This window comes from Alligator sinensis, unplaced genomic scaffold (assembly GCF_000455745.1).
Source record: "Alligator sinensis unplaced genomic scaffold, ASM45574v1 scaffold61_1, whole genome shotgun sequence".
Classification (NCBI taxonomy): Eukaryota; Metazoa; Chordata; order Crocodylia; family Alligatoridae; genus Alligator; species Alligator sinensis.
Window position 1 is genome coordinate 2,065,532 of NW_005841986.1, and position 16,571 is coordinate 2,082,102.

At 44.8% G+C, this 16,571-nt stretch overlaps 2 protein-coding genes across 4 annotated transcripts in view; one reads left to right on the plus strand and one right to left on the minus strand.

Annotated features, from left to right (window-relative positions):
- The window catches only part of SLK (STE20 like kinase), a 67,211-nt gene extending 57,318 nt beyond the window's left edge, over window positions 1–9,893 (plus strand). For all 3 annotated transcript variants that reach the window (XM_006021295.2, XM_006021296.2, XM_025201202.1), the window contains 6 exons: window positions 1,891–2,020; window positions 2,291–2,415; window positions 3,249–3,437; window positions 5,036–5,161; window positions 7,009–7,122; window positions 7,758–9,893. In XM_006021295.2, coding sequence (XP_006021357.1) covers window positions 1,891–2,020; window positions 2,291–2,415; window positions 3,249–3,437; window positions 5,036–5,161; window positions 7,009–7,122; window positions 7,758–7,904 — 831 coding nt within the window. In that variant the 3' untranslated portion in view covers window positions 7,905–9,893. The remainder of the gene's footprint in view (window positions 1–1,890; window positions 2,021–2,290; window positions 2,416–3,248; window positions 3,438–5,035; window positions 5,162–7,008; window positions 7,123–7,757) is intronic.
- A 3,798-nt stretch (window positions 9,894–13,691) lies between these two features.
- Window positions 13,692–16,571, minus strand: part of COL17A1 (collagen type XVII alpha 1 chain) — a 58,017-nt gene continuing 55,137 nt past the window's right edge. The window contains 4 exon segments of the mRNA XM_006021297.2: window positions 13,692–14,986; window positions 15,924–15,956; window positions 15,958–15,995; window positions 16,254–16,316. Of these exon segments, the coding sequence (XP_006021359.2) occupies window positions 14,930–14,986; window positions 15,924–15,956; window positions 15,958–15,995; window positions 16,254–16,316 (191 nt within the window). The 3' untranslated portion in view covers window positions 13,692–14,929.

Below are 16,571 nucleotides of genomic sequence, written 5' to 3' on the forward strand. Positions count from 1 at the left end.
TAAAAATAGGTGTCATCAGTCCTTCTTATGTTATGTACTTGTAGTTTTGGCCCCAGCCATTTCATCTGTGTTAATACCCACAACTCTGTATTTTTCTAGTCACAGACTCGCTTCACCTCGAGTCTTATATACTACTCTCTGTCCTGCCTGCTCTGACTCCTGAGTAACATCCAAGAAATCTCATTAGTTTCCCAAAACCTAGAGAACCAGATGGCAGACGGTAATTCACAGTCCAGCGGCACACTGCTAAGTAATTCATGAGACTGAATTACCATTCAGTGAATCTTTGTAGAGACATGCATGGTTTTACTCCTTAGACATCCTCAAGAGTACCAGCCTCTGGGTGTCACATTTTGTTCTTCACATCACTTTATCATTGAGCTCTGTAGCATATTTGATCACTAGATGAAATATTACAGGCTGTGCCTCAGGCTCAGAGGATTTATTCTACTTTGACCAATAGCCCAGCACTATCTCCCTCCTCTCTGCCCTGGAAACCAACTTCATTTCTTCCCATATGAAAACAAATGCCCATGCCTCCCTACTCGACTTTCACATTGCACTGTCATCAGTCGTTCCATTGACTGTATCTTGGTGCTCTGGTAATAACCGCTCTGCCTTGACCCTCCGTTCCTTTGCTGAGTGCGTATCTGTCTCCGGTCAGCAATGTAGTGAGGGTGGGGGTGGACCATTCATCCCCAATTACTTTGTGTAGAGCTATCTAGTAAGACGATAGCATTTGAAGCTCACGTTTCTCACCGGGAAAACTGTTGTCACAGTAGAACAAAAAGAAATCTTCAATGGTTCAAATGCTTGCTGAATCAGGCCTTCAGTGTACTAGGATACTGCAACTGCAGTAAAATTGAATTGCTGCTACAAAAGCCTCTTTTTTTTTTGTTTGAATTATTCCAAGGCAATGAATTTCCTCTTTTGATATAAGCGCTAACAAGGACACTTCCAAATCTGAGTATGAAAAAGGTTAATTATTGATTTTCATACTGGATAAGCTAATACTACGATAGATTTATGAAGGTAATTCAGCAACACAAATATCTGTGAAGATTAAAGAGCCTTCGTTACGTTTTTCTAAGATTTGCATTTATAAACAAATTTGGAAAAACGGTATTGAAATGTTTTCCATTTTCATTATGCTCTGTTTGGCGTTCTGCAGAAAATACCAGATGTGTTGCAACTATGCCCCTCCAAATTATACCCAGCCAACAGAGGTCATTTTTTAAAATGGGAACGTAGGAACAATCTTTGGAAGATCGTACATAAAACTTCCTGTCCCTTTTTGTAAAGAAAATACGTGTGTGCATGCTTGCATGTGTGTAGACATCTAAAGTTTATCAAGACACATGTAGAGAACAAACAGGTGATCGTGAACTGTAATTCTTGTTTTGTTTTTCTCCCCCTCCCCGACGAACTCTGAAGTGGTCATACAGAGTGCGTACATAAATAGGTTTTGCTTAATAATCCTAAACAACAGAATAAATAAGACTAAGACACTCTAGTATACTGTTGACTGTCTGAGCTTTTCTGTGGTGTTTGTGTGCAAGAGGCTGTTATGACAGCGGGTAGTCCTAGTCTTGCAGCTTGTGCTGTGTGGGGGGACCTGGAATGAATTTCAGATGATAATTACTTTGTTGCTTTTGGTCTCATTTCTAAGAGTCTTGTTATGTTTTACATGTTCTTTTGTCCTTTCTCTTCTTGTGCAGAGCACAAAGAGTGAATCATTTTATGAGATGTATTTTAACCCAGATTTTCATAAATGTGCTTGGTTTGATTAGTGGCCAAAGGAACATAGAAAAGTTGTTCTGGGACTCTGATTAAAACGTAACGTGCCATAGAAGAACAGCAACTTCATTTGTTTTCATTGGTTTCTAACAGGAACAAGAATTTGTGCAGAAGCAGCAACAAGAATTGGATGCATCTCTAAAGAAAATCATTCAGCAGCAAAAAACAGAGCTAGCCAATATTGAGCGTGAATGCCTGAATAACAAGCAGCAACTCATGAGAGGTATCAGTTCTCAAATTTCTCTTTCTGAAAACTGGATTATTTTGTTTTTATATGTAACAAGACATGTAAGGAAATATTAAAAGTTTTATTTAAATCTGTGAAATGAAGGTCATCCAGAGTTAAAAGTGAGACTGTAGTTAAAAACCTTATCTTTGATATGAGGTGTTACTGTATTAAAATGCCTTTGCAATCTATTTTTTTTACCTTTATATTTGGGTAAATACGACAGCATTGTTTAGCCCTTTCTAAACAGCCTTCGTCTTCCTCCAGCTCGTGAAGCTGCAATCTGGGAGCTGGAAGAGCGACACTTGCAGGAAAAACACCAGCTTCTCAAACAGCAACTCAAAGATCAGTACTTCATGCAAAGGCACCAGCTCCTTAAAAGACATGAGAAAGTTAGTGTCACTTTGCTTTGTGTTACTGTAACCTCCAGTGGTTTATTAAATGGTCTGGCCTGCACCACCACTTTACTCCTCTAAGTTCATGCCGCTACCTTCCCGCTATATCAGTCTTTCTTCCGAATCAGTACATTGAGGCGTTTAGTCTATTTGGTAGTTAACCTTCATGTTATTTTTCATATTACAAGCATCCTAAAATGAGCTAGATTTTTCACAAATAAGCACTGTTAATTAGATCATTTTCAGTCCAGTCAAAGTTAAGTTCTGTAAAAACAAGCTAAAATCCAAGACTAAGTGAAAGAATTCCGTTTTTTATTTTTTCTGCTCTAATAGCAGAAGTTGCTCTAAACAAACAGTTCCCCGCAATATTCGGAGCCCAAACATTCCAGCCCTGTTAGTCCAAGAGAACCTGAAAGTGATACTGCCCAGAGGTTGCACCCCTCTAGCCTAGCAGCTTACGTCCAAAGTCATTACACTGAAGTTGTTCCGTTTTCATAATGCAAGGTATAATTTTTAACATGGGTAAAGAAATTTAAAAAAAATATATACGTACCGTAATTCTAAGGTCACAATTTAACTTAACACTGAAGCATTTGCTTACGTTTATCTTTATACTCCAAAGACTTTGCTGAATATGCTTGACTTCGCAAGACTGGCATCTGTTTTAAAGACCTTTTGAATCAACTGACAAACTCTCACTGACTTCACTGGGCTTTGGACTCCTAAACAGTGGACTTACTGCTTCAGTGTTGTGCTAAATGGAGGCCTAACATTTTAAACATATTATGTTTGTTGTATAATATGCGACTTATCATGTTTAAAAATTTTAGGAAACAGAACAAATGCAAAGATATAACCAGCGACTTATTGAAGAGTTAAAAAATAAACAAACTCAGGAAAGAGCAAGACTGCCTAAGATCCAGCGCAGTGAAGCAAAGACTCGAATGGCCATGTTTAAGAAAAGTTTAAGAATTAACTCCTCAGCTACTCCAGACCAGGATCGTGATAAGATTAAGCAGGTGATTGATAAATATAAGACTGTCAGTTTAAAATGTCTGAAAGTACCAGAGTCAAATGAAGCTTTGAAGCACAATAAGTATTGAGTTGTGTTCTAAAATGGACGGAGGCGTATTAGCTGTACAGTTTACATGAGAGTTTGAAGTTGGTATTTTAAGTAACCATGATCAAGGAAAGGGAACTCTGAAAACTGAATATTCAGCCTCAGCATTCATGGGCGTCATGTTGCTTAGTATTAACCTTTCCCAACAGATTTAGCAGTGCTGTTGTTCAGTGACCTTTCAGGTGAGCATCAGCCGGTCCTCTTCAAAATTGGATGGCCCTGCTGAAGTATGCATGTTTGAAGCCATAGAGAGTTGATTGCTCCATATGTTGGATTGACCTAGAGCAACCAATTCACTTGCATATAAAAAGCATTTGCACAAATTAATTCAGCGTGCCGTCATGGTTTCTAATGTTCCAATCCTTGCATGTATATAAGAAGTTAGCTGTCTCGCGTGCTATGGATCAGATAACTCCAAATACCTATTTTTCCCTCTTCCAGCTGAGTATAATCAGAGACACTAAAAACGTTTTCATCTTTTTACGGCCTATTTTTTATTCAGTGATCTGTATCAGTGGCACCTGGCCTTCCGGCCCTATGAGCTGGATGAGTGGCACAAAGTCAGTCTATGGGCCAGATCCTGCATGGATTGGGACCCTGCATGCCAGCCCACTGTGCTTTGCCTGGATCCGGCCGCATGCTGGCATAGTCTGGCATGCAGGGCACATTATGCAGTTCACAAGGCTCCTCACAGGTCCAGAAATTTGGCAGCAAACGAGTAGGAGGTAACACTGCCACCACTCCCCAGCTGCGAAATTCCTGGACCTTGGGGAGCCCCATGGGCTCTGCAGGCTGGAACTGGCCAGTGGGCCAGGGTTGAGCACCCCTGATCTATACCTTCAAAATCTTGCACAGGAATGATGGCTCTTTTTAGACACTCTCCAAAATGACTGGGGCCTCAGCAGTACAAGTAGTACGATACAGGTTCTGCCCTGGAAAGAACGCCATATCATGTTAAGCTCTGTTCTGCAAATCCTTAAATGCGGCATGGACTTTATCTATGGGAGTTGGTCCCACTGAAGTCTAGCCAATATGCAGAGTAAAGCACGTACAAAGCTTTGCAGGATCAGGGCCTTACAGAACAAGTGCTCAAAAGAAAGCCCAGAAAGGAGATGAGATAAGCAAAGACAAGGATTACAACCATAAAGTCAGATTTTAAACAGAGCCAGATTCCCAGCTAGTGCAAATCAGAAGGGCAGAACACTGCTGATTTACATCGTAGGTATACTGACACGCATGCAGTAGGTCTCATGAAAGTGATAAGCTTTAAGGAGTGCATGAATGAAGCCAGAGTAGCAGTCTGACAGCTGAGACTTCAGAGGGTATTCCTGGAGGAGAGTTAGAGGGCAGAATTCAGAAAGTGATGATTTTAATCTCACAAGGCTGTTCTGTCTGATTACATTGTCAATCCAAAATGTACCTTACAACTTTTTGTAACCATTTGTAAGATATATTTGCACAGATGCAGTACGAGCCACTCTTTGCTTTTAATTTCAGTTTGCGGGTCAAGAAGAAAAGAGGCAGAAGAACGAGAGGTTGGCTCAGCACCAAAAGCATGAAAATCAAATGCGGGACCTTCAGCTCCAGTGCGAAGCAAACATCAGAGAACTGCACCAATTGCAGGTTAAAGCACAGGGTGTAAAATAAGCAGTCTGTGAAATGAGTCAAGTTAATAAATATACAACCTGCCCAAGCAGACAGCATGTACAGACATTCAGTCTTCCAAAAGGAACTCTCTAGGGAGTGATTTAAGGCTGGTTATTCCCAGGTTATTTTTCCCATGGAGTGGACATTATTACCATCAGAGAAAAAACCTGAACATCTGTGCATCCATGGTTTCTCCTGGAAGAGCAGTGACTCTCTCAAGAGAAAATGTCTGTACGAGGCCAGAGTCTGTGTGTTGATTAGGAAAAGGTTTTAAAAGTGTTTTTTTTATCCTTTTCTAATAATCTATCAGTATAGACATTTAAAAGATTTCTTTCAAGGAGTGTGCTATACCATACTCCAGCGTCATATGCATAATGGCAAATAGATTCAAAGACAAAAAGAATATGAGCTGTAAAGGGATGTTGACTTTCAAAGTGTTTGCCAAGCTGTGGCTTCACGGTTACTTTCCTTTGGCAATATTGCTTTTTAATGTACTTAGTTTAAAAAGAAAGTAGTGTTCAAAACAGAGCTAGGCAACACCATCCTCTGTTAATTGAATTCACAATTGCACTGGACATTATGAAAGCAGATACCCAGCGGGCACTCAAATCTGTCTCTCAAAGCACAGGCTGCTTATTGCACCTGAGCTCCTGGGATGTGTTTCCAGGTACCTGTAAACTTTATGTATTAAAGAACCTCAGTCTTAGTCCTCTAGGCCTGGATATGTAAAATCAGCTGTTGCAAGCTGCAAACTAGAACCTGCTCTCCATTCAGTTTGCTTTCCCCTGCCTCAGTAACAGAAGGCAAACTAAAAGCCAACATGAAGCAACCAGCTTGTGCATCTTGTTGCACCAGCAAGGCCTCCAGCAGCCCAGAGCCTGGTCTAGGGGCTCTACACCACTGACTTTCCCAGCACCTCATTAAGGTGGGCATGACTATCCCACACGTGCCTCAGGAACTCTAAGTGCTGGAACAGTTGATGATGGGGAAGGGCACATCTACCTGTAGAAATCAGAGAAATGAAATATGCTCTGGGCATAATAGGGTTGCTAGCTGGCCTCAAGATTTAGAGGAAAACCACCAGCCATTTTTGTTCACAGTTCATCAGTGCCTACCCTGAGGGCTTAGGACTGAGCTCTAAGACAAAGAGTCCTGACAGCATAGACAGCCTCAGTGTAACTGCTTTTAAAAAAATCAGAGGTTTGCTATAGCAAGGCACCTGAGCAAGTAGGCCCACATTTCTGGAAGTATTAGGCCTTTGCACGGTTTATACTTAGGTGCATCCGTGAATATCTTGCCGAAGTGAGACCTGAAGTTCCTCTGTGTCTGAATTGTCTATTTCCTTTTTATGGTGGTGCTTCTGCATCTGCTTCCACACACGTCCCTTGCCCCTGCCACACCTTCCTCAAAATCGATTGGTCTCTGTTCCTGGAATCAAGGGGTAGAACATTTGGAAACCTGCTTCCAAACTAAAGAACCTTTTAATTCAATCCTAGCAACAAACTTCAGAAAAGAGATGCACTGCCCGACGCAGAATGACACATGTATCCGCTTGAGTGCCGTGTTATCTGCATGTATGAAGCGTGCGTCGTAGTGTATCTGACTGCACCACACTTAATAACTCAGAACCACTGGTTCTGTTGGAAATACCAGCTTTTGATACAAGTGCATTAGTCAGACTGTATTACTGTGTCATAATTTATGCCACCATTATGCAGTGTAAGCTAATTAAAAAGAATTAGGACAACATATGTTACTGTACAAATGGTTAATTGTCTAATCTGAATTAGTTTTACTTAAGGATTATGTTGTCTTGTTTTCAGAATGAAAAATGCCATCTACTGGTTGAGCACGAGACTCAGAAACTAAAAGAGTTAGATGAAGAGCACAGCCTGGAACTGAAGGAATGGAGAGAGAAACTGCGACCAAGGAAAAAGGTAATCAGAACAGGTTATAAGGAAACTGCAAGGCCAGAAGATCATTCGGCACATTTTGAAACTGGCTAGTCACAGATTGGATGAGACTAAAAAATGCCCTGGACCAACAGTGTTAGAATACCGTGCAAAAATGCAGGAAGCCAGCATCCTGAATAGGACCTGCTTTAGACACACACAGACTGAACACATACAAAAAGTAGGCTTGCCAGCGGTCTACTTCTGCGTACCTTCTCTCCGAGCGTGAGAGAGGGACAAAGGGGATCACTGTAGACAAGAGTGCTGTTACTAAACAGACAGAGCAAGGTCAATAAACCTGAACACTTCGGAGAACTGTTAGCAAGTATGAGATGTTTGACACAACAGTAGTCGAACTATCTCGAAGAGTTAATAGTCTTGTAAGATGTAGGGTGCGTTTGTCAAGCAGAAATTAATAAATATGGAGACGTCTACACACAGGACATTTTCTTTCCTAGGCTGGGGGTCTAGGTTAGCATCCCTCCCACCTCGATATTACTGCCTCATTTTCCGTGGCATTGCAGGAATCTGAGGCAGATAAGATAAGTCATCAGGAGAGGAGGCTTCTTTGTCTTTCACCATGTATTCCTGTGTCAATCTGTTCTGCTGATTGTTTTCAGACACTGGAAGAGGAATTTGCCAGGAAACTCCAAGAACAGGAAGTTTTCTTCAAAATGACTGGAGAATCTGAATGCCTTAACCCGTCGACACAGAGCCGCATTTCAAAATTCTACCCGATCCCCAGCCTCCACTCCACTGGATCATAACTTTGGGGGCCTGTGTAGGTTTTTTACGTTGGGAATTTGCATATCTTCATCTTCTATCATGACAGAATCTGCAGCCTACATCAAAGGACCTCGATGCTTGTAGCTTTCAGTGGAGACAATCCGTGTCATTATCAAGATTTTTCTTTTTCTGACTGGGAGAAAACTAAATAGAAGAACAGACATTGGTTTGTCATGGTAAAGCGATGTCCTTCAGATGTTTCAAGAACAAACGGAGTTTTTGTATTTGAATCTGAGAAAGTATGTGGTCTTCTATATTGAAGCTAAGAAAATAAGACTAACATATTAGATATAATCCCCCCAAAATGGTTATTCAGATTAGCATTTAAATAAAGACATGCTACTGTTTTTGACTGATTTCTCCACAACTGAAACTGTGCCGTTAAGAGTTTTGTGTTGTTGAACAAGTCACTCAGAATTGAGGGAGAAATTAGTTCTTCAAACACATGGTTCAAGCAGGAAAAAAGACTTATGCTTAAAGATAATGAGTAACAGCAGATGCCTTTAATTTTCTTTAAAACTTCTGGCATATAACTAAAGCAACCAAACCTCCATTCCATGTTTTATCCATCAAATTCATGATGAAATGGGGTGCTAGTTTCATGAATCCAGTGCCTGAAACACTTCAATATATTACTATTTGCAATAGGAATAGTCTGTGTCGTTATTACAAACCATCCTCAGCATATGTTACTGTACAAAATCATTCTTGCTGCTACTGCCATTTTTTGTCATAAGTCCTCACCCTAAAATATTTTGCACTAAAATATGTAAAGGTGAAAAAACTGCTAACTTTGAAATGCACAGCTTGTTACGTTGCTCACAAGCTAGAGGTGTCTAGTTCTAGCTACTGAAAAACAGGAAAGCTGTTGAACGTATTTCACAAGGTAACGTGCAAAATGCACCTGGTTTCTCTAGCAGTGCTTAGACCGGGCAGATGGATACTTCTGTTCTTACCAAAGCTCCGCCGGAGAAGTGGAGAGGGGCCGGTTACATTTATAAACTAAGAATTGATGAAATCTGATCTGACTAGAAATGTTAGTCCTGACATTTTTTGTTTCAGTCAGTTTATTTTAAAGAAGGATTTAAGTTAAATATGTAGAAAAACTACTTTTAAGAGGCTGGGTTTTTTTGTTTTGCCATGTAGTAAGCTAACTTGATAGGGTTTTGTTTCCAAGTTCATAGGTGGACTTTAAGTTATTTACTTGACTGATACACAGTTGAAAAAGATCATGAAAGTTTATCATGTAGCAGGTGGGAAACGTATTAAAGACAAGTTCACTTGTAGCGCACTCCTGGGAGTCGAGGGTTACAGCTTGTGTCATATCAAGACAGTATTATGAACTGTACTTTGGTATGCCAAAGTTAAATTTGTAAAATAACGTTTGCTTTCTGTTATTGGAGGCCTGATCCTTTAGTCTCTTTGGGTATCCCCGTGTAAACATTTCTTGTTTTATTTTGCTAGCTTGCATTAAATGTGAGACTGGTGAACATCATATAATGTTCATATCATGGGAACAGTGTCCATGCATGTGAATGAGCAGGTTATAAATTAATATAGATCTTTGACCAGGTTTGGTTGAACTCTTGGATGCTGAAATCCTTGAAGGCCGAGCCTTTACCTAGGCAATGCAGACTGTTTAAATTTGTGGCACAGTAAAGGCAGTTGGAAAATGCATGTTTTGATTTCAGTTTTGTAACTTTTTGATAAGTAAAATTTACTCTAAAATGACTTTATAGGTAGCCTTAATTTCTGGTATTTTATTATATACATGTGTATCGTGTAATGGTTGTAAATTCACATACCATATCACTAGAATGTTCTATGTTGCTGTATGCAGAGTTCCTTAAAACTGTTTGTTCCGAAATGCTGGGGTGAGAAATGTCTTTGAAGGCCTTTACTTTTTAAGCTACACATTTATAAAATGACCAGTACTAAATATAACATTAAAACAGTTTATATCTCTAAAAGGAACAGAAAATCTGATTCAGCTGCTGTACCAAATCTGTACAGTGATTTATTTGGGGGCGGGGAGAGTCAAGCAAATCTTTCCCTTCCAAACAGTCTGTTCCCTCTCTCAGATGTTTAATAACTCCCCACGCGGCATCTCCTCTCCTCCACTCCGTCTGACAATTCACTTCTACATCATGACACTAGAGTTACCTCCAGCTAAGTCTCTGAAAACCTTTTGTTTTACTTCCCCCCTTTCTTGTTCAACACCCGCAATCCTCCCTCCTCAGAAATGTCACCAGTAACCACTGACTTCGTGAAAGCAGGGAGGCCCAAAGGAGGGGTCTGCAAACACCCATTAAGTGGGCCACAGCCTGTCTGCAGATCACAACTTTCCCCCATACCTCTTCAGTTGAAAGGGTGCATTGTGGTCCACAAGAAATCTTAAAGCTTTGACCACAGTCTGTTAGTCCAGGAAGTCTGCGAGCCGCTGCACGAAAGGACGCAGGAATAGCAGCTGCAGCCTCAGAGGAGGTTTGATCACGGTTGGATCTAGGACATTCTTCCCAGTCGCAGTGCATTCCTTAAACAAGTGCCGTCCTTTGAGCCATCTTGAGAAATTAGATTCATACGGCACTATTGTCTTTATGGAACATAAAAGGGCCACAGGATATCTTCAAACAGCTAGTTGCCAGGCATTTCCAATCGGACAAGGCCTAACCTCACTGAGTTTCCACAGCAGAAGCAGCTGCCTTTCTCTCTGAGCTGGTGTCCTATAGTCTCACTCCCCTTGCACTTTCAAAAAAGTGTGGTCACCTTGGTTTTCATAAGAGCGTCATAATGCTGCAACTAGGACAAAGCACAAAGGGGCAGCAATTTATCAGGGCAAAGGACCACTGGTGTTCTCTTCCACTCACAATAGCGCCTCGCGTTCTCTGCAACCCCATCTCCTCCCCCAGCACAAATGGAAGCTTCCAAATGGGTGTCAAGCGTGTGATTTAATTGACAATTCACGTACAAATCACGACTTGCTGGGTTGGCATCTCTGGACTGCTCTTCAGGGCATGAGCTCAGAGCCTCGACCGACATCAGGAAGTTGCTTGTGTCCAAACATTTGTCTAAGCTTCCTGCTGCCCCTCCCAAGCACCCGGAGGCACGAGTGCGCACGCTACGGGCTTCCACGCAATGAACTTCCTCTTGGAAATCCGTTCTTGCCAAGGAGAGACGCTCCGTCAGGTTCTTAGTGGGAAGCTTTATTCTACTGCATGAGAAGGATACGACCACCAAGGCTAGTACAGAAAGCTGGAACATGGCTGATATTGCACAGGACCAGGAAGTGCTAATTTGGCCGTCTTCAAGAACAGGCAGAATTTAAAATTGAATTAACGCTACGTTACAGCTTTAATACAAACCGTCTGTCCGACTGGCAGAGACCACTGGGGCCACGTGAAATGACTGCCCCCCGTTCTTTGGAAGCTGATGTTCATTTCAAATAACAACTCGTGTTTTTTGTCTGCGGAGGAACTGTCTGCGTAGACAAGAATGCCACCATCTTAGTGAGGGAGAAGTCCAACAAGCATGTGTGCCTGGACAAAAAAGTGCCTTTAAGTCAGTGATTCTCATCCAGGGTGCCACAAGATCCTTTTAAGGGTGTCCTGGGGTGCCATGCAATGTTACCAATATTAGGGGTGCAAACACCCGCACCTGATTCATAAGATACATTCAGATTTCAAACAGGAATCCAGAGCGTCAAAAACACCCTGACCCGAGTTCTTTGCAACAGAAGAATTGCTTTATTATTTTTCTGCAGTAAAAATGAGCGAAAGCCAAGAGCTGGCATTTTCTGAGGGGTGACGAGGCTAGAGGGGTGCTTTGAGGCTAGCAAGGTTGAGACCCACTGCTCTAAGCACTTCCACCAGGGCACTGTGACAGATCACTCAGGTTGTTTGAGCCAATTCTCCCTCACCAGTTGCTAAATCAGTGTGTATACCCTTGTAGGTGATGATCTCTTTTATTGGACCAACTGCACGGTTGATACCACCCCCAACAATTCTTGCCTCTCGTCTGCTTCCTGGACCATCCCAGCAGCAACATCGCTTCAGCTCTGTCTATACCAAAGTTGTTTCAAGAACACTTCAGTCCACACAGATTCAAACTCAGGTGTCTACATTTAGGCATTCAAATGTGTTGCGGTACCCGAGTGGCCTGATTTCTAACCAGCAGCTCTTAAGAAGAGATGATGTTTTATTTGGTTGAGGCACTTAAATGAACTATTGACGATGGATATTTCCACTCAGACCCAGCTCTCACTCGTTACCTGGCCTAAACAGGTGGCTGTTTGGTAGAAGAGACAGTAGCAGTACAGAGGGGAAAAACATTCACTTCAGCCATTATCTAGTTGAGTGATTCCCAGCCAGAGTGCCATGCTATGGGGCATCTTGATAGACTTTTGAGGGTGCCACAGGGTGCCATGCTATGTTGACACTGCTAGGGTTGCAAACCCAGAGATTTCACATCAGACTCCGCAATGTCAAACCTGCTCGGCCCTGCCGTGGTCTTCCCAAGTTCTGTGCAACAGAAGAATGTCTCTATTATTTCTACTGCGGTCAAAAAACAAGTGAAGAGTAAGAGATGGCATTTTCCAAGGACTGCCTGGAGCCCACCTAGCGGTGCCTCGGCTCTGAAAGGGTTGAGAACCCCTGATCTAGATTGTAGCTTTTGAAACATTTGCCTCTTGCCCTCTGCCAGTGATTAACGGCCCAGGCCATTTACCATTCGGCACCTCCACTTGTGCATCTCTATAAAGAGAAAACACCTCCTCCTGCCACTGAAAACTGCCTGCTTTCCCTTCACAGCACCTGCCGGCCAGCGACTGCCATGAGAAGCTGAAAAGGGCAGGCTCAGGCTCCCCCAGCCTGGCTGTGCCCCCTCCCGTCTTCAAGGTCAGCCCTATAATAAATTCATCTTTGAGATGGGGGGGCTGCGCCATTCCCAAAGGCAAAGGAGGGGCCCTCAAGTCTAAAGGTTGAGAACCACTGCCCCCGTGTCTGGAAGGAGAGAAGCGAGGGAACTGCCAAGGCCCCGGAGCTGGGATTGCAGTGATTCACCCTGTTCCAGCCTCGGGTGCTGGGCAGATTAGAGAGCTTGGCCAAGGTCACCCTGGCAGAGCTGGGCCTGGCTAGTCCAAGCACCCCATCGAGGAATGCCCCGGATGCCTCAGCTGAGCCAGTTCTCCTGCAACTTAACCCGAACCCACTCGGGCCTGAGCAACGAAAGAAACGGGAGGAAATCTAGCCCTTAAGAAGCAGCAGCGAAACGGTGCCACTCGCAGCCTTCCTCTGGGACTAGACATTGGGAACAAGCCACAAAACGTTGTTGCATCTCCCCACTTCGGGAGATCACACTCCTCGTCCAGCCACAGGAGCGAGCGTTGCAGGTTTCCCAAGTGCCAACATCCAGGAGGAAACACCATGCCCACCAGTGAGCACCAAAGACACCAACACACCGTTCCTAGGGAATTTAATTCACTGAGACCATCCCCTCCCAGAAGGTGCAGCCCGCCCGAGAGCGCACATCGCTTAGAGACACCGTGAGCGCCGGCGTAGGCTGCAGCCAGACCCGCTCTTATACCAAACACCTTAACAAAGCGAGATGGGAACTGCGCAGACCCTGCCGACGCCTTTTGTAGTGCGTCCTTTCCGCAGAGTTAGTGACGGGAGGGGTTGCAGGCTACAGCCTGTTGTTATTAGAAGCATCAGCCCATTGCAACACAGACTCTAGTGCCAATTGCCCAATATAAACTCCAGCAGGCGAACACAGGGTTAAAACACATTTTAATGAGGATCATAATATAAAACTTGGGGGGGTTTCTTCCAAATTAAAACAAAAACCATATAAAAATACCTTTACAAAAAAAAAAAAAAGTCTACAAATTAGGTCTAACAAAAGTGCTGAATTTCTAATTGTTCCCTATTCCCCTTCACGTTAGTACGCTGTGCTGCTGTATGAGCTGTCTCAGAAGCCGATACGTGGGAAGGATGCAACGTCAACTGTTGGCAGTTACACGGATCGCTGCATCATAGGAAGGGACCTCTCACCGACTGAATCAAGTGCACCAAAAGGAAGGATGTAGATAAAAGAAGACAGTGCGGGGCTTATACGTGGGCAAAAATCAGATGCTTACGGTCCTTCCACCACAAATCCCGGGAGGGGGTGAGGTGGGGTATAGTGCAGGCAGGATCAGGCCCGTCTCTCACTGCGTCACCCAAGTCTGAGCGCTGACTGCACTAAAGCTTCTCTTCCGGATGAATTATGCATCCCATCGGCCGGTACAGGGCCCATCCGACTTCCCAGCTGAGGGATCGAGCGCTTCAGCCTTTCTTCAGATGCTTGGACGAGCTCCTTACCCTGCCACTGTCTTCAGCTGTGGTTGCTTGTAGAACAAACGCACCAAGAGAATACTACAGAACAAAGAGACCGACCGACCCAGCCCTGCCGTCCTTCGTGGGGACAGAAGTACAGTGAAACCATCGCTGGGGGCGTCTCAGGGATTGGAACATCCTGCTCCAGGATCCCTGAAAGCCTCCCAGTCCCCCCAGCCCAAGCTCTGATTAACAGCCTTGGCTCAGAAAACTCACTTGCCTGGTAGATTTTAATCTCCAGGACTGGGCTTTTCTGTTCCCCTGGGTGCGTGACTGGTTGGTTGGACCAGATTTCACTGTGCTTCAGTAGCTGGCACCAATGCACAAAGTCAGACTTAAGAGGCACAAATCCACGAGTTCGGGTACAATTCTCAGTGCGGACGTTCCAGGGGGATTAGCACAGAGATTAATGCATGGGAGCAGACGCCTCCAGGTCAGGCCAGCGCCGGGCACGTATAAATGAGGTTCGTTCAAATCACAACAGCTGCATCAAATGGCACAAGTCTATGTTGTCGGTGGCCAGGCTTGGAGGGTGTGCGAGCAGTAAGCCATGAAAGGGTCAGGCTAATTCAGTATTCAGGGTGCAGAGGTGGCTGTGACCCCTGCGCTAGGGAATGGTGATCCATGGGCTTATTTCAGACCCCGACTCCCAACGCTTCTCCTTTTCCTTCTGCCAACGTAGACTTGTTCTCCTGAGAGAGAGGAGGATACAACAGGTTGAACGGTCAGATGCAGAAGGGACACCGAGCTTTCCAGCAGTCACAGGAGACTGGCAGTTCTGGGGGAAACACGTCATTCGCCTGCCTGACCAACCCTGTACCGTGGGGGATGAATACTGACACGTCTCAGGAAGCATATGCCCAGGCGACTCTCTCCCACTCCCCAGGGCAGCTCACCCCTCAGCGTTTCGGTCCTTTGTGTAGGCCTTACTGGGGGGTTTCACTGTATTGGTTTCGAGGAGGACCTGTTGCCATTGTACCTGGGCAGCGGGGGGCTGAGATTCCTCCCATCAAGCCCTGTGATCTCACCCTCCTTCTCAGCCCTCTAATGACTGGAGAATTATATTTATGACCTCCACACAGCTCCCAGTCTATGTGGGTTAGGATCTGCCACAGTAAGGGCATGTAGTGTCTGAAGGATCCCTTCCTGGGTGGGTGAGTTTGGAGCAGTAAGAGTTAAGGTGTGATCCCTAAAGGGCCCCCCCTAAGGTTCAGCCATCCCTGCATGGCCCAGAAAGCCCCTCCGTGCCCCTGAACTGCATGGTGGGCTGGGGTAGCAGTAGAGAGGAGGGCATCCAGCCCTGCACAGAGCTTCTTGGGTGCTCGGGTTGAGTGCTGTGGTTACAGGGCGGATGCTTTCCCTGGGGTCTCTCTCAGCCCGACTCAGCCGTGCAGGCAGGACACAAATGGAGTCTGTTTCACTCTCCCTGACTTTCTCGGGGCAGAAGGTGAAGGCTAAGTTCCAGCTTCTCCTCCTGACAGAGTAGTCAGGGGACTGACCCACAGCACATAGGGAGTCTCCCTAGGGCTGGGGTTGGGCTCAGGCTCTCAGCACTGACCCAGGCCGCAAGAACATGCCTTCTCTCTCTCTGTCCCCAAGACCACAGAGAGTGCCCAATGACATTCGTACCCTTCTCTCCTTTCTCGCCCTTCGGTCCCCTTGGGCCCTGGCGTCCTGGAGGCCCCATCGGTCCACGTTCACCTGGAAGAACAAGAGGGATGGGTTTCATTTCAGCATGACCAGTGCATGGCTCCTTGCAGCGAGGGCCCGGTAGGGGCACAGTGATGGTGACCCCTCTGGGCCACCCCTGCTTGCTGGACTGCACAGGTCCCTGTGCCTGCACACCCCTGACTTCCTGCCCTTTGGGCGGGGGGTTGGACTCGATGATCTTCTGAGGTCCCTTCCAGCCCTGATGTCTATGGAAGTGGGGGTGGGAAGCCATAGGATTGCAGTCCTTACCTTTGGGACCTGGGTGACCCATGTCTCCCTTTGCACCAGGCGGGCCTGGGATGGTACCGTAAGCTGCAGGAGAAAATGAACAAAAGCACGGATCAGTTGGATCAGCCAACAGGCCCTTTGGCTTGCTACAAAAGGGTAACACAATTCAGCAACTTCACACGGGTGTCTAGTTCAAATGCGAGTGGACAGGCTGGATGCTATCTGTAAGAGCCCCAGGTCAGACATTCATAGATTCATAGATGTTAGGGTCGGAAGGGACCTCAAGAGATCATTGAGTCTGACCCCGTGCATAGGCAGGAAAGAGTGATGGGGCCAGAT